General features: G+C 45.9%; 1 protein-coding gene across 4 annotated transcripts; it reads right to left on the bottom strand.

Moving 5' to 3' along the window:
* Positions 1-223: 223 nt before the first annotated feature.
* ZNF875 (zinc finger protein 875) lies at positions 224-24,717 on the bottom strand. 4 transcript variants are annotated; one of them, XM_033225967.1, is made up of 5 exons: positions 24,414-24,570; positions 23,932-24,019; positions 11,595-11,721; positions 11,039-11,134; positions 224-2,561 (listed from the first exon to the last, which is right to left on the bottom strand). In XM_033225967.1, the coding sequence occupies exons 2-5, from the start codon at positions 23,962-23,964 to the stop codon at positions 895-897; spliced, it is 1,923 nt and encodes a 640-aa protein (XP_033081858.1). In that variant the 5' UTR covers positions 23,965-24,019; positions 24,414-24,570; the 3' UTR covers positions 224-894. The 4 variants fall into 4 exon arrangements, with proteins under 4 accessions (XP_033081858.1, XP_033081859.1, XP_033081857.1 ...); XM_033225968.1 differs by having other exon boundaries at positions 224-2,558; XM_033225966.1 differs by lacking the exon at positions 11,595-11,721 and having other exon boundaries at positions 224-2,558; positions 24,485-24,717.
* Between the last annotated feature and the right edge of the window lie 2,699 nt (positions 24,718-27,416).

Here is a 27,416-nt window from a genome sequence, read left to right as displayed (position 1 = left end):
CATCAAAGTTACTGACACAGGATTTTTCTTAGCCACATTGCCAACCAAGGACCTCCACAGCGGGTGACAGCCCCCCGCCTTGACCTCACTTAGCCCTGGGCCTGCCACTGGAGGTGCCCCACTCTCTTGGCTGCCTGTATTATTATAGCTTATACCCACGTTCAGCAGTTCTGAGCACTTGTCCCGAGACCAAGAAGAATGAGGATACACTGACAATTGAAGGGTGAGGATGGGTAGAAAAGAATTTTATTGAGTGAAAGAACAGCTCTCAGTGGAGAGGGGATGCAGGGAGTGGTCCCCAGCTCCCACAGCAGGGTGATTTCTCTCCCGCTGTGGCTGAGTCTGGGTCTTTTATGGGCTCAGAATAGGGGAGTACATGTCGATTGGTTTGTAAGTATGCAAAGGCACCACTCAAAGGTTGGCACAGCAGTGTAAAAACCAATTAGGAAAGGACAGGTATATGCAAAATAGGTGAAGGGTTGGGATCAATCAGATGAAAGCACACCAAATGGGAAGACAGGTTCTCAATTCAGTATGAGGATTTAGCCAGGACTGTCTTCAGCTTTAAGGTTGTGTTTCACCAGGTACCCACCCCTACCTGCCTGGGCATTTGAACTGCCTCCAGCCACTATCATTACCTGACCAGGCTTTCACAACCCACCATCCCCAGTGAGGAAGGGCAGGGCTCCTGAAAATGAGCCAGCAATTCTCCTTCAGGTGGATGGAGATACAAGTCTTACCAGTACAGTCTCATGCACAATCACACATACAATGTCTCCACTTTGGTATCTAGTAATGATTGACAAAGCCACAGTGCTGTGTGCATCCTCTGGTGTCTGATGAAGTATGACTCCTGGGTAAGGCTGTACCACATTCCCTGTACACATAAAGTTTTTATCCTGAGTGTGTCCTCTGATGTCTGATAAGGTTGGACTTCCGACTAAAGCCCCGCCCACACTTTCTGCAAATATAAGGCTTCTCTCCTGAATGTGTCCTCTGGTGTCTAATGAGGTGTGACTGCCGGTTAAAGCCTTGTCCACACTCCCTGCACACATGAGGCTTCCCCCCTGAGTGTGCCCTCTGGTGTTTAATGAGAGTTAACTTAGCACAAAAGCCTTGCCCACACTCCCTACACACAAAGGCACCTGAGTGTGCCCTCTTGTGCCTAAATAGGTTAGGCTTCTGCCGAAACCTTCTGCCACACTCTCTGCACATAAAAGGCTTTTCCCCTGAATGTGTCCTCTGGTGTGAGACAAGGGTAGACTTATCATTAAATCCTCGTCCACACTCCCTGCATACAAATGGCTTCTCCCCTGAGTGTGTCCTCTGGTGTGTGATGAGGGTTGATTTCCGGGTAAAGCCTCGCCCACACTCTGTACATACAAACGGCTTCTCTCCTGTGTGTGACCTCTGGTGTTTGTTAAGGTTTGACTTCAGGCTAAAGCACTGCCCACACTCCAGGCAGGCATAAGGTTTAACCCCTGAGTGTGTCCTCTGGTGTGTTTTGAGGTTTGATTTCCAACTAAAGTGACGCCCACATTCTATGCATACATAAGGCTTCTCTCCTGTGTGTGTCCTTAAGTGTCTGATGAGGTGTGACTTCTGGCTAAAGCCTTGCTCACACTCCCTGCAAATGTAAGGCTTCTCTCCTGAATGTGTCCTCTTGTGTCTGACCAGGTGTGAATGCTGGCGAAAGCTACGCCCACATTCTCTGCAAACATAAGGCTTTTCCCCGGTGTGCGCCCTCTGGTGGGTGATGAGGTTTGACTTCAGGCTAAAGCTCTGCCCACATTCCTTGCACACATAAGGCTTGAGCCCTGAGTGTGTCCGCTGATGTGTAAAGAGGTTCGACTTCCAAGTAAAGCCTCGTCCACAATCCTTGCACACATAAGGTTTCTCCCCTGAGTGTGTCCTCTGATGTGTGATCAGGTTTGACTTCCAGGTAAAGCCTCGTCCACACTCCCTGCACACATAAGGCTTTCCCCCAGAGTGCGTCCTTGGGTTTTTGATGAGGATTGACATACTGCCAAAGCTGTCTCCCCACTCAGTGTACATGTAAGCTGTCTCTCCAGTTTGTGTCTTCTGGAGGCTAAGGAGGTTTGACTCCTTGATAAAGCCTGGCCCAAACTCTTCATATTTGATTTCTCCAAATCCTGAGATTTCTAAACCATGCAATACTTTATCTGTTTCCTCAAGGTCTGCCTTCCTTTCAGGGCTGGGTCCTATATCCACCACTGTGTTGTCTTCCTCGGACCGCACTGGCTGTTCTTCAGGTGGGCTGGAGAGTGCCTTTGAAGTGCCACTTTTGCTTACTCTCCCAAACAGGAGTCTGGAATCTTCTCCCTCTTGAATCCATTCTGTTTTGCCACTCAAGCAGAATGGATCCTGCTGTTGTTTCTGATCTTCCGGATAGTGTTTACCCAGCTGGAGAGGACTTCCTGCCCATAAACTTGAAAACAGCTGAGAGAGATGACTCAGCCACACATGTTGGCTGAGAGCTTGCTGACTGGAGAATATCAGAGGGCAGGAGGGACAAAGTCGAATTTCTGGCTTTGATTCTGCTGAAGAAAGAACATTTTCAGAGGGGTCATAGGTAGGGCTGTGTAGGCAATTTTGCCTTGCCCATTGGTCATTCATAATACATTTACATCACAAGCTATCCCCCAGGTAAACATCCTTCCCAGCATCTATTTTTCATTTCACATCATGCATTACACTTTCTTTTTTTTTTTTTTTAAACAGAGTCATTCTTTCACCCAAGCCAGAGTGCAGTAGTGTGATCTCAGCTCACTGCAAGTTCCGCCTCCTGAGTTCAAGCGATTCTTCAGCCTTAGCCTCCTGAGTAGCTGGGATTACAGGTGCCCGAGACCCCGCCCAGCTAATTTTTGTATTTTTAGTAGAGACAGAGTTTCCCCATGTTTGCCAGGCTGGTCTTGAGCTCCTGCCTCAGGTCAGCCTGAGGCTCCCAACGTGCTGGGATTACAAGCATAAGCTACTGTGCCCAGCCCTATGCATTATATTTTCTTTTTTCTTTCTTTTTTTCTTAGATAGAGTCTCGCTCTGTCGCCCAGGCTGGAGTGCAGTGGCGCGATCTCGGCTCACGGCAAGTTCCGTCTCCTGGGTTCAAGCCATTCTCCTGCCTCAGCCTCCCAAGGAGCTGGGACTATAGGTGCCTGCCACCACGCCCGGCTAATTTTTTTTTTTTTTTGTATTTTTAGTAGAGACCGGGTTTCACCATGTTAGCCAGGATGGTCTCAATCTCCTAACCTCGTGATCCACCCACCGTGGCCTCCCAGAGTGCTGGGATTACAGGCGTGAGCCACCATGCCCAGCCTGCATTACATTTTCTTTTTTTTTTTTTGAGATGGAGTCTCGCTCTGTCGCCCAGGCTGGAGTGCAGTGGCTGGATCTCAGCTCACTGCAAGCTCCGCCTTCCGGGTTCACACCATTCTCCTGCCTCAGCCTCCCGAGTAGCTAGGACTACAGGCGCCTGCCACCTCGCCCAGCTAGTTTTTTGTATTTTTGTTTTAGTAGAGATGGGGTTTCACCGTGTTAGCCAGGATGGTCTCGATCTCCTGACCTCGTGATCCGCCCGTCTCAGCCTCCCAAAGTGCTGGGATTACAGGCTTGAGCCACCGCGCCCGGCTACATTTTCTATTGCAGGAGTTGGTAAACTCACCTGACAGGGCAAATCCAACCTGAAACCTGTTTCTGTATGGCCTGCCAGCTAAAAATGGTTTTTACCCTTTTAAGGGGTTGAATTCAAAAGAGGGAGACAGAGAAAAGAGAGAAAGGAAGGAAGAAGAAGGAGGAGAAGGAAAAAGAGGAGAAGAAAGAAGAAGTGACAAATATTGCATGTGTTCTCAAAAACTTAAAATATGATGCCTGTAGTCCCAGCACTTTGGGAGGCTGAGGCGGGCAGATCATGAGGTCAAGAGATCAAGACCATCCTGACCAACATGGTGAAACCCTGTCTCTACTAAAAATACAAAAATTAGCTGGCCATGGTGGCATGCACCTATATAGTCCCAGCTACTTGGGAGGCTGAGGCAGAAGAATAGCTTGAACCCGGGAGGCGGACATTGCAGTGAGCCAAAATTGCACCACTGCACTCCAGCCTGGCGACACAGCAAGACTCTGTCTCAAAAAAAAAAAAAAAAAAAAAAAAAAGGAGGAGACAAACAAAATGAGGAGGAGAAAACAAAATGAAAGCCATCTTAATTGGAAAGGAAGAAGTAAAAAAAAGGCCGGGCGCGGTGGCTCAAGCCTGTAATCCCAGCACTTTGGGAGGCCGAGACGGGCGGATCACGAGGTCAGGAGATCGAGACCATCCTGGCTAATACGGTGAAACCCTGTCTCTACTTAAAAATACAAAAAACTAGCCGGGCGACGAGGCGGGCGCCTGTAGTCCCAGCTACTCGGGAGGCTGAGGCAGGAGAATGGCGTAAACCCGGGAGGCGGAGCTTGCAGTGAGCTGAGATCCGGCCACTGTACTCCAGCCTGGGTGGCAGAGCAAGACTCCGTCTCAAAAAAAAAAAAAAAAAAAAAAAAAAAAAAAGTAAAAAAAAAAATCTTTTGTTCACAGATTATACAATTTTGAATGTATAAAATTTCAAAAAAGCAATTAGAAGTCATAATTGTACTTAGGTCATATAAGATAAATATATAAAAAAATTATATTTCTATATATTAGCAAAGACTATTCTAAAAATGAAACTGAGAAAACAATACTATTCACAATAGCATAAAAATAATAAAATGCTAAGGAATAAATGTGATAAAGTAGCACAAAGTTTGTAAACTGAAAATTAAGGCTGGGTACAGTGGCTCATGCCTGTAATCCCAACACTTCAGGAGGCTGAGGCAGGAGGATTCTTGAGGCCAGAAGCTTGAGGCCGGCTTGGGCAACATAGTGGGATGAAAGAAAGAGAAGAGAAAGAGAAAGAGAAAAGGAAAGGAGGAAAAGAAGAAAGATTTTTAAAAAGAAAATTAACATTGTTGAATGAAATTAAAGCTCCAAATAAATAGGGAGACAGTCATAGACTGGAAGGCTCACTATTATTAAGATGGTGATTCTCCCCAAAATTTATCTGCTGATTCAACATAATCATAGTATCAGAACCACAGCAGGCTTTTGGTTTTTTTCCCTTTTGGAAATTGACAATCTGATCTTAAAACTTACATTGAAATTCAAAGGACAGGCCGGGCGCAGTGGCTCAAGCCTGTAATCCCAGCACTTTGGGAGGCCGAGGTGGGCGGATCACGAGGTCAGGAGATCGAGACCCTCCTGGCTAACACGGTGAAACCCCGTCTCCACTAAAAATACAAAAAAAACTAGCCGGGCGCGGTGGCGGGCGCCTGTAGTCCCAGCTACTCGGAGGCTGAGGCGGGAGAATGGCTGGAACCCGGGAGGCGGAGCTTGCAGTGAGCGGAAATCGCGCCCCTGCACTCCAGCCTGGGCGACACAGTGAGACTCCGTCTCAAAGGACATAAAATAGACAAAACAATTTTTGAAAAAGAAAATAAAGTTGGGGAGTGTACACTTCTAACTTCAAGACTTAATATAAAGCTATAGTAATGAAGATAGTGTGCTACTGTCATAGGAGGAAGATGGAGATCATGGAACAAAATCGGGAGACTAGAAATGAACACTTAGATTCACAGTCAGCTGATTTTTGATAAAGGTGCCAAGGTAATTCAATGGAGGAAAGGATACTCTTTATATGAGATTGTGAGGACAACTGAATATTAATATGCAAGAAAATGAATTTAGACTTTCACCTCATTTGATACACAAAAATTAACTGAAATAGATTGTAGCCCTAAATGTAAGAGCTAAAACTATAAAACTTCTAGAAGAAACCAATGAAGAAAATCTTCATAACCTTGAGTTAAGAATAAAGTTCTTAGTTACAATACCAAAAGCACAAACCATTTTAAAAAGTGGTAAGTTAAACTTCATCAGCATTTAAAACTTTTGTACCTGAAATGACACCATTGAGAAAATGAAAAGATAAGCCACAGACAGGGAGAAATATCTGAAAATCCTATATTGATATAGGACTTGTGTCTTGAATATACTAAAAATTCTTACAATTCAATAAGAACACAATATAATTTTAAAGTGAAGAAAAGAATTGAATAGGCATTTTACTAAAAAAGATATGCAAATGGTTAATCAACAATGAAAAGGGCCAGGCGTAGTGGCTCATGCCTGTAATCCCAGCACTTTGGGACGTCAAGATGGATGGATCACCTGAGGTCAGGAGTTCTCGACCAGCCTGGCCAGCATGGTGAAATCCTGTATCTACTAAAAACACAAAATACAAAAATTAGGCCTAAAAAAAAAAAAACAATGAAAAGATCATCATCATCAGCTATTCGGGAAATGCATTAAATGCACATGAAATACCACGACACACTGCTAGCATGTCTATAATCAAAATCAGTGACAATACCAAGTGCTGACAAGGATGTGGAGAAACTAAAACCCTAATATATTGGTAATAGAAATGTAAAATGGTACAGGCACTTTGGAAAACATTTTTCCAATTTTTTTTTTGAGATGGAGTCTCTGTCACCCAGGCTGGAATGCAGCGGCACGATCTTAGCTCATTGCAACCTTCCCCTCCCAGGTTCAAGCGATTCTCCTGCCTCAGCCTCCCAAGTAACTAGGATTATAGGCACCTGCCAACACGCCCAGGTAATTTTTGTATTTTTAGTAGAGATGGGGTTTCACCATGTTGGTCAGGCTGGTCTCGAATCCCTGACCTCAGGTGATCTACCTACCTCGGCCTCCCAAAGTGCTGGGATTACATGCATGAGCCACTGCACCCAGCCCCAATTTTTAAAAAGGTTAAACATAAACATACTATACAACCCAGCAATTATACTCCTAATCATCTACCCAAGAGAAATGAAAACATATATCCACACTAAGACTGGTATATGAGTGTTCATAGCAACACTATTCACAATAGTCAAAAAGTGGACACAATCCACATGTCCATCAATGGGTAAACAGAAAAACAAAATGTGGTATATCCATACAAAGGAATACTGTACAGCAATAAAAAATGCATTACTGATACATGCTGCAACTTGAATAAACATAAAAAACATTATGCTAAACAAAAGAATCCAAGTATAAAAGACTATATATTTCAGCCTGGCACAGTGGCTCACACCTGTAATCCCAGCACTCTGGGGAGGCTGAGGCGGGTGGAGTACAAGGTCAGGAGATCAAGACCATCCTGGCCAACATGGTGAAACCCTGTCTCTACTAAAATACAAAAAACTAGCCAGGTGTGGTGATGTGCACCTATAGTCCCAGCTACTTAGGAGGCTGGGCCAGGGGAATCATTTGAACCCGGGAGGTGGAGGCTGCACCACTGTACTCCAGCCTGGCGACAGCAAGGCTCCATCTTAAAAAAAACTAAAAAGGAAAGACTATGTATTTCACAATGCCATTCATATAATATGTCTAGAAATAGAAAATCTATAGACAGTAAATAAATCAATGGTTTCCTCTAATGGGAGGAGGGATGAATGCAAATGGGCACATGAGAACTTTCTGGTGTGATAGAAATGTTGAATAGAGGTGACAATCATATAACCCTGTAAGTTTAGTAAAAATTATTGAACTGTACACATACAGGTGCGGTGGTTCACACATGTAATCCCAGCACTTTGGGAGGCTGAGGTGGCGGATCACCTGAGGTCTTTAGAGTTTTCTAGGTATAGAATTATTTTCTAGGTATAGGATTTTCTACGTATCAGATTCTTGGCAAACAGAGATAATTTGACTCCCTCTTTTCCTATATGGATGCCTTTTATTTTTCTCTCTTGCATGATTGCTTTCTCTAGGACTTGGACAATGTCTCTAGGACTCTAGGACAATGAGATTGCGCCACTGCACTCCAGCCCGGGCAACAACAGCGAAACTCCATCTCAAAAAAAAAAATTATTGAGCTGTATACATACAATAACTAATTTTATGGCATGTAAATTATAACCTCAATAAAGCTATTTTAAAAAGTGAGAAGCTAGGCGCAGTGACTCACGCCTGTAATCCCAGCACTTTGGGAGGCCAAGGCAGGTGGATCACTTGAGGTCAGGAGTTCAAGACCAGCCTGGCCACCATGGTGAAACCCCGTCTCTACTAAAAATACAAAAATTAGACAGGTGTGGTGGCACACGCCTGTAGTCCCAGCTATTCAGGAGGCTGAGGCAGAAGAATCGCTTGAACCTGGGAGGCAGAGGTTGCAGTGAGCTGAGATCATGCCACTGCACTCCTGGGTAGGTGACAGAGCAAGACTCCATCTCAATAAAAAAATTAAAAAAGCAAGTAGGTAGGCCACAGATTGGAACATGTGATAAAGAGTTCATCTCAATGATTTATTTTTAAAAATTCAAATTCAAATCAACAAGAAAAGGCAAAAAGAATGGAAAAGGCTTCACAGAAGAGCAAACATCAAGGCCAGTCAAGGAATGAACATATAAAAAGATGCTCAAACTCAAAACTAATTAAATTACAACTACTATGAGAGGCTATTTCATACCCAAAAGATGATCAAAACCTGAAGTCTGACAACACAAAGTATTAGGGAGGATGCAGGGCAACTAGAATCTTCATACAATAAAATGCTATGTGAGCGTGAGCAATTGCTATAGATTGAATTCTGTTTCCCCAAAAATGACATATTGGAGTCCAAATCCCTAATATCTCAAAAGATGAACTTATTTGGAAACAGGGTTGTTGCAGATGTAATTAGTTAAGATGAGGTCATTAGAGTGGGCCCTAATCCAATATGAATAATGTCCTTACAAACAATGAAAATGTGGACACAGAGACAAGCACACAGGGAGAATGCTATATGAAGATGAAGGCAGAGACTGGGGCGCTGCTCCTCCACAACAGGGATTGCCAGCAAACCACCAGAAGCTAGAGGAGAGGCATGAGACAGATTCTTCCTCACAGTCCTCAAAAGGAACCAACCCTACCAACACCTTGACCTCTACTTCTAGCCTCCAGAACTGTGAGAAAATAAACTTCTGTTGTTTAAGCCACTCAGTTTGTGGCACTTTGTTGTGGCAGCCCTAGAACACTAATATAACAGCTTTGGAGAATAGTTTGGCATTACTTTGTCAGATTGACCACGTGCATATTCTCTCACTCAGCTGTCCTATTCCTAGGTACATATCCTAGATAAACGGGTGTTTATGTGCCCAAGGACATATCTATGAGAAGGTTCACAGCAGCATTCTTTAATTGGTCAAAAGAATACACTGTTAAAAATGTAACTGTCGGCCGGGCGCGGTGGCTCAAGCCTGTAATCCCAGCACTTTGGGAGGCCGAGACGGGCGGATCATGAGGTCAGGAGATCGAGACCCTCCTGGCTAATACAGTGAAACCCCGTCTCTACTAAAAATACAAAAACTAGCCGGGCGAGGTGGCGGGCGCCTGTAGTCCCAGCTACTCGGGAGGCTGAGGCAGGAGAATGGCGTAAACCCGGGAGGCGGAGCTTGCAGTGAGCTGAGATCCGGCCACTGCACTCCAGCCTGGGCAACAGAGCGAGACTCCGCCTCAAAAAAAAAAAAAAAAAAAAAGTAACTGTCTAACAAAAATGGAATGGATAAATGAATTGTATTGTAATTATGCATATAATACAATATTATATAGCCATAAAAATGAATGAAGCAGAGCTACATATACCAACATAGTACAAAATTAGTCTAGTGAAGAAAACGCAGTACAGAAAGGTATACATAATATGACAACATTGATATAAAGTTTTAAAATATGCCAAACAACAATATAGATGATTTAGCGATTCATACATATGAAGGAAAGAATAAGGCTATGCATGAGAATTACAAATCCCTAATATTGAAAAACAATTCCGGCCGGGCGCGGTGGCTCAAGCCTGTAATCCCAGCACTTTGGGAGGCCGAGACGGGCGGATCACGAGGTCAGGAGATCGAGACCATCCTGGCTAACACGGTGAAACCCCGTCTCTACTAAAAAATACAAAAAACTAGCCAGGCGAGGTGGCGGGTGCCTGTAGTCCCAGCTACTCAGGAGGCTGAGGCAGGAGAATGGCGTAAACCCGGGAGGCGGAGCTTGCAGTGAGCTGAGATCCGGCCACTGCACTCCAGCCCGGGCGAGAGCGAGACTCCGTCTCAAAGAAAAAAAAAAAGAAAAACAATTCCATTGGAGGGATGGGTATAGGATACCGTCAGGGAAGGGGAAATGGGGGTTTCAACTGTTTAGGTAATTTTTTATTTCTTAAGCTGGGCCATTGGCACATGAGTATGAGACGGAGTCTCGCTCTGTCGCCCAGGCTGGAGCGCAGTGGCCGGATCTCAGCTCACTGCAAGCTCCGCCTCCCGGGTTTATGCCATTCTCCTGCCTCAGCCTCCCGAGTAGCTGGGACTACAGGCACCCACCACCTCGCCCTGCTAGTTTTTTGTATTGTTTTAGTAGAGATGGGGTTTCACCGTGTTAGCCAGGATGGTCTCGATCTCCTGACCTCGTGATCCGCCCGTCTCGGCCTCCCAAAGTGCTGGGATTACAGGCTTGAGCCACCACGCCCGGCCATGAGTATGTATTTTATTATTAGTCATAGCTTAAGTATTGTGTAATAAATTATGGGAATTGCAGAGGTGGAGATAATCAATTAATCTTAGCATAAGAGTAGCTAGAAAGTATCTAGAAGGGTCGTAGACTTAACATTCATGGGGTAGATGCAGTTTTTAAGATCAGGTGAGAAAGAAGACTGTGAATGAGGAAAGACTAAGCATTATGGAGAAGACAAGTGAGGAATGGAGGCTTCCTGGTGTAGGAAAGAGACAAGGGAACCAGGGAAGTCCCTCCCTCAACTGAAGATTATGTTCCGGAAAAAAGGCCATGTCAGGCAACCTTTCTCTTGGCTTCGGAGGCCTGGAAAAGAGCTTCTTCCCAGTATCTGAGAGATGCCTCCTCCTTCCCTATCTGCCAAGCTGTAGATTATCCCATCTACCCCACACTCACACTCACCTGGACAGAGGTCCAGCGAACATTTTCTCTCCTCTCTCCAGGGCTCTTCCCCTCGCTCCAGCTGAGCAATGAGTTTTGGTTTGGAAGATGGAATTTCTATTCATAGGGAAGAAAATGAGGACATTGTTGGTTATGGGCTCAAGAGGGCATTCTAGAACTCAGAGCTGAAATGGGTGAGGAAACCCAGACGAAACAAAAGACCTATGAATAGTTCTCTCTCTGAAGTAGAAGGGTTGACTAAGGAAAGGTGACTCCAATCAGAAAGACAGCATATTATGAACACTTGATGGATGAAAAATCTCCTGGGTCTGGAGCAAAATAAAGACAGAGCGCAAGCCTTGGGAAACAGGCCTGGAAATGCAGTGTCATCGATAACATGAATAAATCAATCTATCAGCTTGCAATTCTACTAAATCCAGATTTACCCAGAGGAAAAAGGTAAACTGTTTTTAAGCTCAACTCTAAGGGAAAGGTGCTCTGCAGGTAGCCCTTCCTCACGATGAGTGGAAAATACTCTGTAGGGCAGAGTTTAAGTGCCAAAGGAGGCCGTTCTTACCCAGTGAGACCAGGTGGTTATAAGTCTCCAGCATCACCTCCCTGTGCAGGGTCCTCTGAGCAGGGCTCAACAATCTCCACTCATCCTGGGTGAAGTCCACAGCCACATCCCTGAATGCCACGAATGCCTTTAACACAAAACACACCTCTGCTCATCCAGGAGCCTGTCTTTCCCTCCCACAGTTTAGAATGAGAGGCCAAGGCCAGGCCCCGTGGCTCATGCCTGTAATCCCCAGCACTTTGGGAGGCTGAGGTGGGCGGATCACCTGAGGTCGAGAGTTCCAGACCAGCCCTACCAACATGGAGAAACCCCGTCTCTACTAAAAATACAAAATTAGCCAGGCGTGGTGGCGGGTGCCTGTAATCCCAGTTACTTGGGAGGCTGAGGCAAGAGAATCGCTTGAACCTGGGAGGTGGAGGTTGTGGTGAGCTGAGATCGTGCCATTGCACTCCGGCCTGGGCAACAAGAGCAAAACTTCATCTAAAAGAAAGAAAGAAAGACAGAAAGACAAGAAAGGAAAGAAAGGAAGAAAGAAAAGAAAGGAAGGAAAGAAAGGAAAAAAAGGAAAGAAAGGAAAGGAGGGAAGGAAGGAAGGGAGGAAGGAGGCAGGGAGGAAGGGAGGAGGGAGGAAGGGAGGAAGGGAGGCAGGGAGGAAGGGAGGCAGGGAGGAAGGGAGGAAGGAGGCAGGGAGGAAGGAGGAAGGAGGAAGGGAGGAGGGAGGAAGGGAGGAAGGGAGGAAGGGAGGAAGGGAGGCAGGGAGGCAGGGAGGAAGGGAGGCAGGGAGGCAGGGAGGAAGGGAGGAAGGGAGGAAGGGAGGAAGGAAGGAAGGGAGGCAGGGAGGCAGGGAGGCAGGGAGGAAGGGAGGAAGGGAGGAAGGAAGGAAGGGAGGCAGGGAGGAAGGGAGGAAGGGAGGAAGGGAGGCAGGGAGGAAGGGAGGCAGGGAGGAAGGGAGGCAGGAAGAAAGAGAAAGAAATAGAAAGAGGAAAGAAAGGAAAGAAAAGAAAGAAGAATGAGAGGTCGAAAGGCTTCCCTAAGGGAAGTAGAAAAGATTTCTAGACCCTACTTTGGATTGTGACCTTGGCACCAAGGGGTGAAAGACCATTGTTCTCCTATCTCTGCCCAGCCAGCATCATTTATGCACCTATTACTTACTGTCAATATCCCAGGATAGCTGCTATGGAAGATAAAAGCAAACAAAACCAAAGCCCTTACCTAGAGGGAGTTTTAAAACTAGGCAGGGAGAAGAAGACACCACATAAGCACAACTAAATAGTAAAGAATCATCTTGCTGAGTTTGAAAATTTTCTGAGACTACTTGGTCTCAGTATTTGTTCTACTTGAAGCAGTGGCGCCTCTGGGGTTTGGGAGCAAATAACTCACCAATATATATAGTTCCTACAGCAGGACTCACTCCTTCCTCTACCAAATGCTGCCACTTGCCTGCTCAGGCCTAAGGAGGGAAAGTGGGTGGTGATGAAGAGTGTGGACTCACTCAAACCACACTATCTGGATTTGGAAACCATCTCTGTCCCCAACTAGTGTAACCTCAGGCACTGAATTAGCTGCTCAGCTCGTCATTTTCTCCTGCGAACTAAAAATAACAGTGCTTATCTCAAAGGGTTGTGGTTAGGATTAGGATTACTGTGAAGGGCTCAGACAAAATGCCTGGTGCAGTCCCTGGCTGTTCTATGTAAAATTCCACGCCCTCACACGGGTTTCATTCCCCTCGCCTGCTTTACTGTGTTCCCTTAACTCTAAGATAATACATGATATTCATTTCTATTTTCTGACTTCCCACTAGACATCAGTTCCATGTGCATGGCTGGATCACTGTGATTGCCCTGGTGTCTACAACAGAATCTGCAAACACTTAGCAGTCTGATATTTTTTAAATAACCGAAAATGATTTATTATTATTAGACAAGGAACAAAGTTTCAAACGAACCTCTGCTACCTAGAAAGCTGTACTTTGGAGGATGGGAATATATAACCGTCCTTGGCATGGAAGTTCGGTGAGATTTCCAAATGAGTCTGGAAATCTAGCACTGGGATTCTTCCCTGACCAACACTTACTCTCTTTGGGTACAATCTGTAGTCCATAGAGGGGTTTAATTTGACCCATATACTGCTTTAAAACTTGTGTTTATATCAATGAAATGTTGGAAGATTTCATATGAAAATCTCAATCTGTGGGTTCTGTTAAAAGTCCATAAATCTGACCCCCCTGGGCACTGCACGGCTGTAGGACCACAGTTGGCTGACGGTGACTCATGCTGGGGGTCTATCAGCCGCAACACACTACTGGAGACTGCCTCACCAGTGTCATTCATTTAGGTACATGCCTTGTCTCTTTGATTTGATTTTGCATCCTCTTCTCAGAATGCCTCCATCACTCCTTGAGGGTACGACATTCTGTCTCTAAAACAAATTCCACACTGTACCCTTCCCAGGGAATCCTCCCTATATTTCCTGTCCCCTACCAGCTCCATTATTCTACACTGGCTGGACTATGAAATGGCCTTAAGACTCTACCCATACCCAGTTATACTGATAGCTGTCTCCAAACCCAGCCACTCCCAATGCACTCAATCACAAGAGAAGGGCACAGATGAGTGACAGCTTTGGTTCTCACACCTCATCTCTCTCTGGCTATACTTCACAGCTACCTGGGTGGTGTTTTAAATTATGGATTCTTGCGTCCCACCACAAATCAATAAAACCAGGAAGCCTGGGCGTGGTGGCTCACGCTTGTAATCCCAGCACTTTGGGAAGCCGAGGCGGGCGGATCAGGAGGTCATGAGATCGAGACCATCCTGGCTAACACGGTGAAACCCCATCTCTACTAAAAATACAAAAAACTAGCCGGGCGTGGTGGCGGGTGCTTGTAGTCCCAACTACTTGGGAGGCTGAGGCAGAAGAATGGCATGAACCCAGGAGGCGGAGCTTGCAGTGAGCCAAGATGGCGCCACTGCACTCCAGCCTGGGCGACAGAGCTAGACTCTGTCTCAAAAAATAATAATAATAAAAAAATAAAAAAACAGGGGATGGGGCTTTTGTACTTCTAAAGGCTCCTAAAAGTAGAGTGATAGCTGTGAATCACTGGGTCAGAGAAATTTCAAGAGGGAGAGGTCATGTAGGATTGAGGATCAGGAAAAGCTCATGAGAAGGAGGTGTTCACTGTTGAATCTAGGTGGTAAGTGAGTGTTCAATGTATAAGGCTTCCTGGTTTTTTCCATATGTCTGAAACTGTTTATCACTAAACACTGGAGAGAAAAAGACTATTCAGGTACCTGCCTAGTCGCTGTTGTGATTTGCTTTTACAACCCCTTCTCAGAACATACACACATACACCCCTTGAAAATCTCCAGTGAAGGAGCTACATTACAGAGCAACTAATGTTACTTTAACACATTTAACACAACCGGTTATTCCTCCAGCCCCGGAACAACTCATGGTTTGTCTGTGAACCATGCATGTAGGGGGCATTGTAAACACTGTATGGCTGACCCTCATGATCCACTCCAAATCTCTCCCACTGAGTAGAAACACAGCTAGAAGCTTGGGGGAGTTAATTCATCCACTTGCCAGCCGAAAAGTAAATATATGAAAAATGAATGGTAACCAACAGGCCACAAGAAGTCTTACTGCAGGATTCTAGCAAAAGACTTCTTCTGATTTGTAAGATGGAGTCACAGGAAGTCAGCACTTTTCCTGATGCTCAGAAACATGGGCACAGATTACCCAAAAAGGCAGCAGGGCTTAGTGCACTGGCTCAATGTGTGGTCCCTGAACCTGCAGCACTAGCATCCCCTGGGAACTTGTTAGAAATAAAAATTCTCAGTCCCCATCCTAGGGCTACTGAATCAGAAACTGCAGGGGGAGCCCAGCCACCTGTTTGAACAAGGCTTCCAAGTAATTCTGATGCACACTAAAGTTTAACAACTACTCAGTGGCTAAAAGCACAAACTTTGGAGACAAACTGTTCATATTACAGTCCCCTCTCTTAGCTATCTTACCTACTTAGATATCTTAGTATCTGTGTCTCAATTTCCTATAAAATCGATATTATAATAGTACTCACCTTATAGGGCCATTGTGAGAATTAAACAAAGTTGCTATTGGGAAACATCCTATGGCTTTGAGGGGAACCAGCCTGGATGAGGCTGACACTGTAGAGAACAGGGTAGACTGCGGAGACGAAAGAACCCCAGTCCTTGGCAAGCTTATGGAGCTGAAGGACCAATCCCAAAGTACACCCTCTCTCTGAACTTCCTTTTATATGGGCTAAGTTACTTATTGTTTAGAACAACCTAAATTAGGTTTACTGTTGCCTGTGGCCAAAAGCATTGTATCTAACCAGTGGGTGGGTACAGTGATGGCCCCAGTGAATCATGCCTCCCTGTTTCTACCCTTCATGCAATCTCCTCCTAAACTAACCCTGGGCTTGGCCATGGGACTTGCTTTATCCAGTGGGACATCAGCAAACATGATGCAAGCAGATGTTTGAGAGGCATTTGAGTACAGGGCTGGCCTTCTCTCTGTGCAGGAAATCTTGAGACCACCATATAAATAACCTGAGCTTGCCTGCTGAAGAGGCCACATGGAGGAGAACCAGGAATCGAAGCATGCCAGCCAGCCAGGCTGTCAACCACCAGACAGGTTGAGACCATCCAGCTCTAGCTGAGCAGCCTACAGCCACATGTGGATGCCAAGAGGATCAGCCCAGCCATGCCGGGCCTACTTGCTGACCCAAAGGATTTTGAAAAAATGACTTCATTTTAAGCCGCTAAGTTCTTTTTTTTTTTTTTTTGAGACGGAGTCTCACTCTGTCACCCAGGCTGGAGTGCAATGGTGTGGTCTCAGCTCACTGCAGCCTCTGCCTCCCGGGTTCAAGTGATTCTCCTGCTCCCGCCTCAGCCTCCCAAGTAGCTGGGACTACAGGCGTGTGCCACCACATCCGGCTAATTTTTGTATTTTTAGTAGAGATGGGGTTTCACTATGTTGGTCAGACTGGTCTCGAACTCTTGACCTTGTGATCTGCCCACCTTGGCCTTCCAAAGTGCTGGGATTACAGGCAAAAGCCACTGCATCCGGCCTAAGCCACTGTATTCTTTAGGTCACTAAGTTGGTACACAGAAGTGAAGTGCTGCCATAACAAAATACCTAAAACATGTGGTATTAGCTCTGGGAGCAGGACATGGGCAGAGGCTTGGAAAGCATCCAGGAAAACTATTAACACAGGCTGGAAAAGCAGTAAACAAACTGCTAGTGGGAACTGGAAAAGGAGTGAGGAAACTGATATGGCAGCTTGAACAAGGCAACTCGTATTATATATTAGCAAAGCTACTGTCTGCATGAACTTGGAAAACAGAAAATATACCTGATGAATTTTTGGATCTAGTTAAAGAGATCTCCAGAAAGCCTGTTAAAAGCTTCAGTTGGGCTGGGCGTTGGTGGCTTACATTTGTAATCCCAATACTTTGGGAGGTCAAGGCGGGCGGATCACCTGAGGTCAGGAGTTCGAGACCAGCCTGACTAACATGGAGAAACTCCGTCTCTACTAAAAATACAAAATTACCCAAGTGTAGTGGTGCATGCCTGTAATCCCAGCTACTCGGGAGGCTGAGGCAGGAGAATCGCTTGAACCTGGGAGGCGGAGGTTGCAGTGAGTCGATATCGCACCATTGCACTCCAGCCTGGGCAACAAGAGGGAAACTCTGTCTCAAAAAAAAAAAAAAAAAAAAATTCAGTTGGATGTTTCTAGCAACATATAATAATGTCCAGAAACAGAAGAGCTGAAGAAGTAATTATACAGCTTGCAAGCATAATTTAGAGGAAATATAGACAAGTCAGGACTTGCTAGCTTGGAAATAAAATTGTTTTACATCTTCAGTCTCTCCAGCTGGCACATGTCTCAAAATAAAAAAATAAACTCAGAGTAAAGATCAAATCAAGAGTTTGCCTAAAAGACCCAAACTTTAGGACCTCTGAAGTGTTAAGGGGATGCCTAGTGGAGTCTCCAAGCCACACAAAAAGGCTTCTGAGATTCGTATGGGCATTGTCCCATAGCACTGACATCTTGTCAAAGATGAGAGGCCTATTTGACTGTGATTTCAGCTTTTGCTTAATAGAGCAGTCCCAAATCTGGTACATGGGAAACCCATAGAGTTTTCAAGGAAGTCCGAAGGATCTGAAACAGTTCAAAATTAAGAGGCCTCCTCCATGCCTAATTCCTGTCCTTTTTGAATGGGAGCATCTACTGCAGTGTCTCTCTCTCACCGCTGTATGTTAGGTAGGACACGTTTGGGGTGGAGGGAAACAAATGACTCGCCTTTTTAGTATACAAGTATCTGACTCAAAAAGGATCCACTGAAGAAGCTTTTGCCACATCCAGACTGTTATACATAAGATACTGGACTTTTGAATTTGAAGATGACACTTTTGGGGATCTTGGGAGGGGGGTGAGTTTATCTTGCACATGGTAAGGGTATGAATCATTGGGACCAATAAATCATGTCTCCCTGTATCTACTCTCTTATGTTATCCCCTCCTATGATGACTCTGGACTTGGCCATGTGACTTCCTTTGGCCAAAAGGACATCAGTGAACATGACAAAAGCCAAAATGTTAAAAGTACTTGTTAACTGGGGCTGTCCTCTCTTCCTGTGTAGAGAAACCCAAGACCGTGTGACCAAGCCCAAGCCCACATGGAAGAGAACCAAGAAGAAACTAGGCACCCCAGCCAACCAGCCTCCCAACTGTCACACACGGATAGTCCTCCAGCCCTGGTCAAAATGCCAGCTGACTGCAGCAAAATGACAAGACCAGGTGAAACCTGCAAAACCTACCTGCGCCCAGCCCAAAATATGAACCTACCCAATTATGTGCTAATAAGTGATTTTGTTTTAAGCCATTGATGTTTAGGATTGTTTATTATACAGCAAAGGCTAATACACTGATAGAGGGATCACGTTATATGAAAAATACTTGGTGACTAACGTGACCATTGGCTTGCTGGGATGCCCATGATGTCAGAAACTCCTAAGCTAGTTTTGGAGAGCAGCAGATTCGGTCTTCCCATTTCTCACTCCTGGGCATGAATTCATTAAATGGGAAAGAGAATAACAGATTGACCTGACCTACTTTTATTTTTCTCCTCTTTTTTCAGCTGAGTGGATAAAAAGTAAATGTATCTAAGTTAAAAGTATACATAAGATGACTCCCCTGTGGTAACAATAAACACACTTTCAGAGTGAACAATCAGAACATGACATCAGACAATAGGATACAACATTTGAAATGAGGACTGTCCTAAATATCTAGGATACTGAAATGAGGCACTAAAGGTTTCTTTTTTTTTTTTTTTTTTTTTTTTTTTGAGGCGGAGTCTCGCTCTGTCGCCCGGACTGGAGTGCAGTGGCCAGATCTCAGCTCACTGCAAGCTCCGCCTCCCGGGTTTACGCCATTCTCCTGCCTCAGCCTCCCGAGTACCTGGGACTACAGGCGCCCGCCACCTCGCCCGGCTAGTTTTTTTTTTGTATTTTTAGTAGAGACGGGGTTTCACCGTGTTAGCCAGGATGGTCTCGAACTCCTGACCTCGTGATCCGCCCGTCTCGGCCTCCCAAAGTGCTGGGATTACAGGCTTGAGCCACCGCGCCTGGCCGAGGCACTAAAGGTTTCTGAAAAGTGATGTTACTGCAATGTTGGGGAAAGTGAGGATTACAGAAACATGTAGTGGGTGGCAAAGAACCAAGTCAACATTTGGAAACAAATCAGGACAGTATGTGAGCTTTCACATGAAAGAAAAAAGAAACCCGAGTTGGCAGGTCTACCCTGGTAATCAAAATCTGCACAGTGTAATAACTAAAATAAAAACAAATAAAAGTTGCACAGTAGGGCTGGGCGTGGTTGCTCACACCTGTAATCCCAGCACTTTGGGAGGCCGAGGTGGGTGGATCACCTGAGGTTAGGAGTTCAAGACCAATCCGACCAACATGGTGAAACCCCATCTCTACTAAAAATACAAAACGAACTGGGCATGGTGGCGTGTGCCTGTAATTCTAGCTACTTGGGAGGCTAAGGCAGGAGAATCACTTGAACCTGGGAGGCGGAGATTGCAGTGAGCTGAGATCATGCCATTGCACTCTAGCCTGGGCAACAAGAATGATACTCCATCTAAAAAAAAATAATAAATGAATAGAATAAAATAAAAATTGCACAGTATAAAGCAACACATGGTGAAGAAGGGAGTCTCAGAAAAGAAAGAAATAATTGGAAGCTCAAATTCTTTAGAACTGGCAGGGTTCAGGGCTGGCCGCAGTGCTCATGCCTGTAATTCCAGCACTTTGGGAGGCCAAGGAGGGTGGATCACTTGAGGTCAGGAGTTTGAGACCAGCCTGGCCAATATGGTGAAACCCTGTCTCTATGAAAAATACAAAAATTGGCCAGGTGTGGTAGCGGGCACCTGTAATCTCAGCTACTCAAGGGGCTGAGGCAAGAGAATTGCTCGAACCTATGAGGCAGAGGTTGCAGTGAGCCGAGATCGATCCCAGTCTGATGCAGTGGGACACAGTGACACAGTGAGACTCTGTCTCAAAAAATAAAAAATAAATAAAAAATAAAACAGCGGGGCACAGTGGCTCACGCACTTTGGGAGGCCCAGGCGGGCAGATCACGAGGTCAGGAGATCAAGATCCTGGATAACACGGTGAAACCCTGCCTCTACTAAAAATACAAAAAATTAGCCGGGCGTGGTGGTGGGCGCCTGTAGTCCCAGCTACTCAGGAGGCTGAGGCAGGAGAATGGCATGAACCTGGGAGGCGGAGCTTGCAGTGAGCCAAGATCGCGCCCCACTGCACTCCAGCCTGGGCAACAGAGTGAAACTCTGTCTCAAAAACAAAAAACAAAAAAGAACTGGCAGGGTTCAAATCTCCAACTGGTGTGGTTGCCCAATGCTTCAAAACAGTCATTTCTATTCACCTTGTCATATTTTGTTTTGAGAATAAAAACCTATATAAGAATTTCCTGTAGAACGCTGATCATAGAAGTATTATTTGCAACAGTTAAATATTGGAAACAGGAGTCCACAAATTGGGAAACAATGGATGAGTTCATTCATTCAATGGATTACTATGGAAATTATTTTCAGTGGGATAAGTATTGGCTGTTCCTACACCTTTAAAAATAGGGCTGGGTAGATACACTGCCAGTAACTTTACTACATTATGATTTTACCATTAGGGCCTGTCAAAATATGTGTTTGTAGGGGTATGTGTGCATATAAAATAAAATTAAATCCCAGTGAGAAAGGAATCCTAAAATAAAAATGGAAGACTTCTGAGTGTGCAGGCTGTGTTTTACCCATCATTAACCGTAATCTCCTGAGTGTTCTGCACATAGCAGACACTCAAGTTTGTTGTATGGCATCAAGGAAAAGGAAAACTGCTAAGGAAAAAAATAACATAATGTGCCTGCCAGTTCATCTCATTGTTACAAATTTAACACAAATTTTAATTTATTCTCTTAGGCAAAGGTCCTTGGCAGTAATACCTAATGTCCTAAGATAGTCTTGCTTTGATTATTTTGTATAATTCAGATGTCGTGCATATCAAGAGTACCTGGAAATTCTACCCAATGCCCCTGAAATATGTGATTAATCACATGCCTAAAATAACACACCAAAGCAAACAACGGAAACTTGTTACTTAGTTCCTTCAAATCATTTATTTAAGGTTGTGATTCCTTCATGCACCAGACATTTCATGTGTGCTAGACATGAGAGGCACAGAGGTTTCATCTTAAACAACTATTTAAATGCTCATGCCCTTTAATTTTTCCTAAGTAAATACTTTGTTAAAAAGCTACATTGAAGAACATCTTGTTTCTGTTTCTGTACAGGATTCAGTTCCTGGTGGACCTACTGAGAATGAAGAAGGTGGCAAAAAGTCAGCTACCACAAACTTCTGACTTTTCCCAGCCAATCAGAAAGAATGTTTCCCTGATAACACTGGGAGAGGTGAAGAAAGTACACACAAAAAGGCTGGGTGTGGTGGCTCACGCCTGTAATCCCAGCACTTTGGGAAGCTGAGGTGGGCAGATCACCTGAGGTCAGGAGTTTGAAACCAGCCTGGCCAACATGGCGAAACCCCATCTCTACTAAAAATATAAAAATTAGCCGGGCATGGTGGCACATGCCTGTAATCCCAGGTACTCTAGGAGGCTGAGGCAGGAGAATCGCTTGAACCCAAGAGGCATAGGTTGCAGTAAGCCAAGATCATGCCACTACACTCCAGTCTGGGCGACAGAGCAAGACTCCGTCTCAAAAAAAAAACAAAGTACACACAAAAAATATTCAGTGTTACCTTGGGAAATGTCTTGAATTGGATTTCTTATGTATTCCTGGTATTAACACTTTCAAATGAATTAAATGTTTTAGAAATGAGAAACAGAAGTCTCAGGGTTGCTCTGATAACATCCAGGAATGCATAATCCCCACCACAGGAGTCCACAATTAAGAAATCTCTTTTCCTGTCTAATTCCACTCAGATTTCTTGATAAGAATAGTCAAGGCATATCTGAAATAACCAAGTTAACTCATATCAAAAATGACTGTTAACCAGCCTGGCAACTATGTTGGTGCTTGAGCCACCATACCTGGCCAAGGTTGATTTTTAAATACGCATAAGGGGCTGGGTGTGGTGGCTCACGCCTGTAATCCCAGCACTTTGGGAGGCCGAGGTGGGCGGATCCTGAGGTCAGGAGATCGATACCATCCTGGCTGACACGGTGAAATCCCGTCTCTACTAAAAATACAAAAAATTAGCCGGGCGTGGTGTCAAGCGCCTGTAGTCCCAACTACTAGGGAGGCTGAGGCAGGAGAATGGCGTGCACCTGGGAGGCAGAGCTTGCAGTGAGCCAAGATGGAGCCACTGCACTCCAGCCTGGGTGACAGAGTGAGACTCCCTCTCAAAACAAAAACAAAAACAAAAACAAAAAACCTTAAGCAAGTCCACTGGCCACCATAATCCTTATACACTGTAGCAACAGTCCAGCCTCTGAAACTAACTATGCTTCCTTGCCACCTCCCACTGGAATGCCTTCCCCCAGTCTCCAACTTACCAAACCAGTCAGGGGCAACTGAGACAGCCCTACTTCTAGGAGTCCTCCCCAAGCATTTGAAATCACAGGCATCTGTGCTGTCCCTGCCCTTCATCCACATCACCGAACAATTATGCATGTATGTCTCTTTACTTTTATTTAAACTGTTCCATATGTGTTGTTCACAATTAACTATTTCATGAGTGACTGTGGTATGGAGCAGAAAGGAATGCTGAGGGAAGACTCCCGTCAGAATGAGCCACTCTTCCAGGACTAGGAATGATCTCAAAGGTAAAATTCAGGTCAGACTATGTTGGGAGTCAAAAAGACCAAAGGGATCATGCCCAACTCAGCATTTCACTGGAGGTTATATAATCAAACAGCAAACTGTTTATCATGAATGCAGGATGTGAGCAAACTCACACTGCGACTGACACCAAAAGGTTTGCTGAGGGCCATCACTGCCTGGCGCTGGGCTCCTTGAGGTTATCTACCAGGAAATCTAGTGAACCACCATTGTTCGCAGTCTCCCAATTGCGAACCAAATGGCCAACTGACAATTACCTGACAATCATCCCCCCTTTCTGGTTATCTCTTTTACCAATAAATACAGGAGAGTTGTGTAAAGCTCAGGGCCCTTGACCACTAGAGACAAAGTGCCCCCCGACCGCTTCTTCCAAATATACTCTTTTGTCTCTTGTTTTTTATTCCCTTTGTTCTGTCCACCAGGTCCGTGCAGGTTAAAAGTGGCGCCCCCGGGCCGGGCGCGGTGGCTCAAGCCTGTAATCCCAGCACTTTGGGAGGCCGAGACGGGCAGATCACGAGGTCAGGAGATCAAGACCATCCTGGCTAACACAGTGAAACCCCGTCTCTACTAAAAAATACAAAAAAACTAGCCGGGCGAGGTGGCGGGCGCCTGTAGTCCCAGCTACTCGGGAGGCTGAGGCAGGAGAATGGCGTGAACCCGGGAGGCGGAGCTTGCAGTGAGCAGAGATCCGGCCACTGCACTCCAGCCTGGGCGGCAGAGCAAGACTCCGTCTCAAAAAAAAAAAAAAAAAAAAAAAAAAAGTGGCGCCCCAGACAGCGACAGAATCGGATGCTCTACAAGACTATATCAAACTCCTCCTTGTTCTACAGACTAGTAATGACTTTGCCCAATACCAACAAGGCGGCCTCCAGGACAAAAGGTAATGGAACCCATTCTGTTGACAGCCAAGATGGAATTACAGGTAATTCTCACCTCTTTTTTGGCTCTCGGGAGCCCTGTGGCCATTTTCTGGTCTCCTGCGTGCTCTTCCTGGAGAAGGGCAAAGTCTCAGAAGACAGATCTGGGGATGTAAAGAGAAATAAAAGAGTGGCCTAGGTGGAAACTGCCTCCCCATGAGGTGAAGCGGAGTCTGCTCCAGAGCCCCATAGTTGGGGTCGGGGATGTCACAGAAATCACCGGGGCAGCCAACTCCCATCCAGATGGGGCCCAGGATGACCCAGCACCCTCAAGCTCAGCCGCAAGCTCGGGCCAGGGAGTGAAGCCCTTGTCCCCAAGCAACAGAGTGAGGGTTTGTCTCTAACCCTGTGGGCTCAAATGAAAGGAAAATGGCCTGGAGGTGCCCACAGGAGAGCGCCCGAGTTCTGAGCCAGCTCTGCGGCTCCCAGCCTGCGTCCCCGTGAGTAGTAACACAGGGACACGCAGAGGGGCATGCTGACTGCCTATAGGGCACTCACGGAACGCGGGTGCACGCTGCGGATCTTGAAGCTGAAAGTCAGGTAACAAGATGCAGAGGGGTGGGAAATACCTGAAGAGGGAGGCCTTCCCGGATCCCAACCAACCTAACGCGCCGGGCCCACCGACCGGACGTGCTTCTGACGTCAACGCTACACATTGAGGAGGATAGGGAGGGGGCGGAAGTGACCGCAGAGGCCCCTGGGGATTGTAGTTTCGAAGCTAGAGAGGCTGAGAAGTAGTTGGCTTTGCCCACCACACAGGGTGCCTCTGACATCTGCACAGCGCACACAACCCAGTTGAGGAGCCCACTGTTAAGATGCCCAAGTGACGTTGACAAGTTCATCCTCTGTAAGCCAATGAGATCTGCTGACCTCGAGAGCATCGCGGGACGGCCGAAGGATTCTGGAAAATGTGGTCCCAGCGCTCTGCGGGTGGCCAGTGTGCGCTGACCTTCAGGTGCAGGTGAGCTGCACTCACTACCCAAGTCTCCGCCCTGATGCGCCCTTCCCCGAGCAGGTGCCAGGTCGGGACAGGCGCGGCTCAGGGAGAGACAGATGCTTTGCGGGAACTCCCAGCTTGGAGGCGACACCGGCCCTTTGACCCCTAGAGTAGGAGGGTGTACCAGGACAGGGAACCCCAAGGCTATTTTCGGGGGACAGCGGGATTGGCTTTGGGCAAACTCCCGGAATGGAGATGGGGGAGACTGGTCGCGTGTCCCTAGGATTTCAGCGGATGCAGACTGAACTTGGGGTGAACAGCAAAAGATCCCCTGGTGGTGGTGAGGATCCGAGGCTTGATCGGGAAATTCCCGAAGTTTTTATTGGAGGTTGGGGTACAGGTGCTGCTTGGAGGAAACTTCTGGAGGGTGGGGTGGAGGTGGGGCGGTGTTGGAAAGGAGGCATAATTCTGACTGTTTTGTTCAACGGGGGTGTTTTCTTTTTGCTTTGATTTTATTTTTAAAGATATTACATTAAAATACTGTTTATCTTGATTACTGAGTTTTGTTTTTTCTTTTTTTTTTTTTTGGTGGCTCTTTAAATTCTGTATCCACAGTCCCCAGCATTTACAGAAGTGAGGGCCTGGCTTTTGGGCATCAAGCAGCCAGAAAGTCCCTTATGAGCTTTCTCTGAATTGTTGAGTTGTGAGTGAGTGATCTTTTCCTTTCCTGACTTCCTTAATATCCACAATTTCCTCATAACCATCCCTCCAAAGCCACACCCACAAGGCACCTCCAAGACCTATCATGAAGCAGATATTCAAAAATTATTTGTAAATCTTCACACCCCACCCCCTCCAGAATGTCTTCCAACATCCCTTTGCCTGGAGAAGTAAAAAACAAGGTTTGCATGTTGAGTATCAGCCTCTCCCATTGGGTGGGTGTTTAGGAAGGAGGATCAGCCAAGAGCCTTATTCAGCCCAGGTAAATGACCTGGCCAAAGATTTAATATCTAGAAATGTAGAATGCTTGTAACAGAACTTGGTGGGAACCAAAGTTAGGCATGGGGCTGGGCTTTAAGGAGCAGAAATGAAAAGGAGGGACTAGAAAACTTCAGAAAGATATGGTAGGGGTGGGGGTGGAGATGCAGTGAGGATGTGGGATCCTGAGATGATCCAAATCCCTATGTTTAGATGTAGGTGTACAAAGGGAGTAAAGAGAGACCCAGGCTGATGGGGTATTTGTAATAAATCAAACATAATATAACAGCAGGTCAAGTGATAAGGGGACTCTCAAGTGATAAGGGTCAAGTGATAAACAGTGAAAGGAGCTGTATCAAACTCTACAGAAATTAACAAACATCAACAAGACACCTAAGAAAGCATTTACAGCTGCATTCATTTAAATCAAAGGTGACAGTCACTGAGTGCTGTGTGCCAAGTACAATGATACACTCTCACCTGAGTTACCCTCGTAAATCTTAACCACTTGTCATATCTGTGCTTTAAGGAGTCCTATTTTCCACTCTTAACTGGCTTGAGATGTGAAAATCCATCTAAATTATAAATGCAGTGGGGAAAAAAAATCTAGTCATGCCCATTAAGGGAACATGTCTAGTTAAAATTAACATAAATAAAAATCAGCAAAAAACAAAAAAGTAAACTGAAAAAATATTCTTTGGCCGGGCGCGGTGGCTCAAGCCTGTAATCCCAGCACTTTGGGAGGCCGAGATGGGCGGATCACGAGGTCAGGAGATCGAGACCATCCTGGCTAACACGGTGAAACCCCGTCTCTACTAAAAAATACAAAAAGCTAGCCAGGGGAGGTGGCGGGCGCCTGTAGTGCCAGCTACTCGGAGGCTGAGGCAGGACAATGGCGTAAACCCGGGAGGCGGAGCTTGCAGTGAGCTGAGATCTGGCCACTGCACTCCAGCCTGGACGACAGAGCGAGACTCCGAGACTCCGTCTCAAAAAAAAAAAAAAAAAAAAGGCCGGGCACGGTGGCTCACGCCTGTAATCCCAGCACTTTGGGAGGCCGAGGTGGGCGGATCACAAGGTCAGGAGATCGAGACCACGGTGAAACCCCGTCTCTACTAAAAAATACAAAAAAAAGTTAGCCGGGCCCCGTGGCGGGCGCCTGCAGTCCCAGCTACTCTGGAGGCTGAGGCAGGAGAATGGCGGGAACCCGGGAGGCGGAGCTTGCAGTGAGCCGAGATAGCGCCACTGCACTCCAGCCTGGTGGACAGAGCGAGACTCCGTCTCAAAAAAAAAAAAAAGAGAGAGAAAGAAAAAAAAAATTCTTTGAAATTAAAAGCCATACAAACCACTGTGTCACTGATGAGTTAAAGAAACTTCCCTGCAAACCAGAAAATACACTGGAAGAAGCAATAGTTAAAATACTTCAGATCTAGAGCTGTGGAATGAGGCTACCTCAGTTCCAAACATATCAACTTTGGGAGGCCAAGGCGGGCAGGCGGATCACCTGAGGTCAGGAGTTTGAGATGAGCCTGGCCAACATGGCAAAACTCCAACTCTATTAAAAATACAAAAATTAGCTGGGTGTGGTG

Source organism: Trachypithecus francoisi, unplaced genomic scaffold, assembly GCF_009764315.1.
Source record: "Trachypithecus francoisi isolate TF-2019V2 unplaced genomic scaffold, Tfra_2.0 Lachesis_group12, whole genome shotgun sequence".
Classification (NCBI taxonomy): domain Eukaryota; kingdom Metazoa; phylum Chordata; class Mammalia; order Primates; family Cercopithecidae; genus Trachypithecus; species Trachypithecus francoisi.
Note: the sequence above shows the minus strand (reverse complement) of the source record. Positions and strands in the feature narration are given on the sequence as shown.

Bases quoted from the DNA above. Each gene is read 5' to 3' on its own strand.
- ZNF875 (XM_033225966.1), bottom strand. From the start codon at position 24,688: ATGTCAGAGGCACCCTGTGTGGTGGGCAAAGCCAACTACTTCTCAGCC. The intron at 24,020-24,484 runs GTATTTCCCACC...TTACATCCCCAG, and splicing joins GGGAAGGCCTCCCTCTTCAG to ATCTGTCTTCTGAGACTTTG. The intron at 11,135-23,931 runs GTGAGAATTACC...CCCTATGAATAG, and splicing joins TCCCGAGAGCCAAAAAAGAG to AAATTCCATCTTCCAAACCA.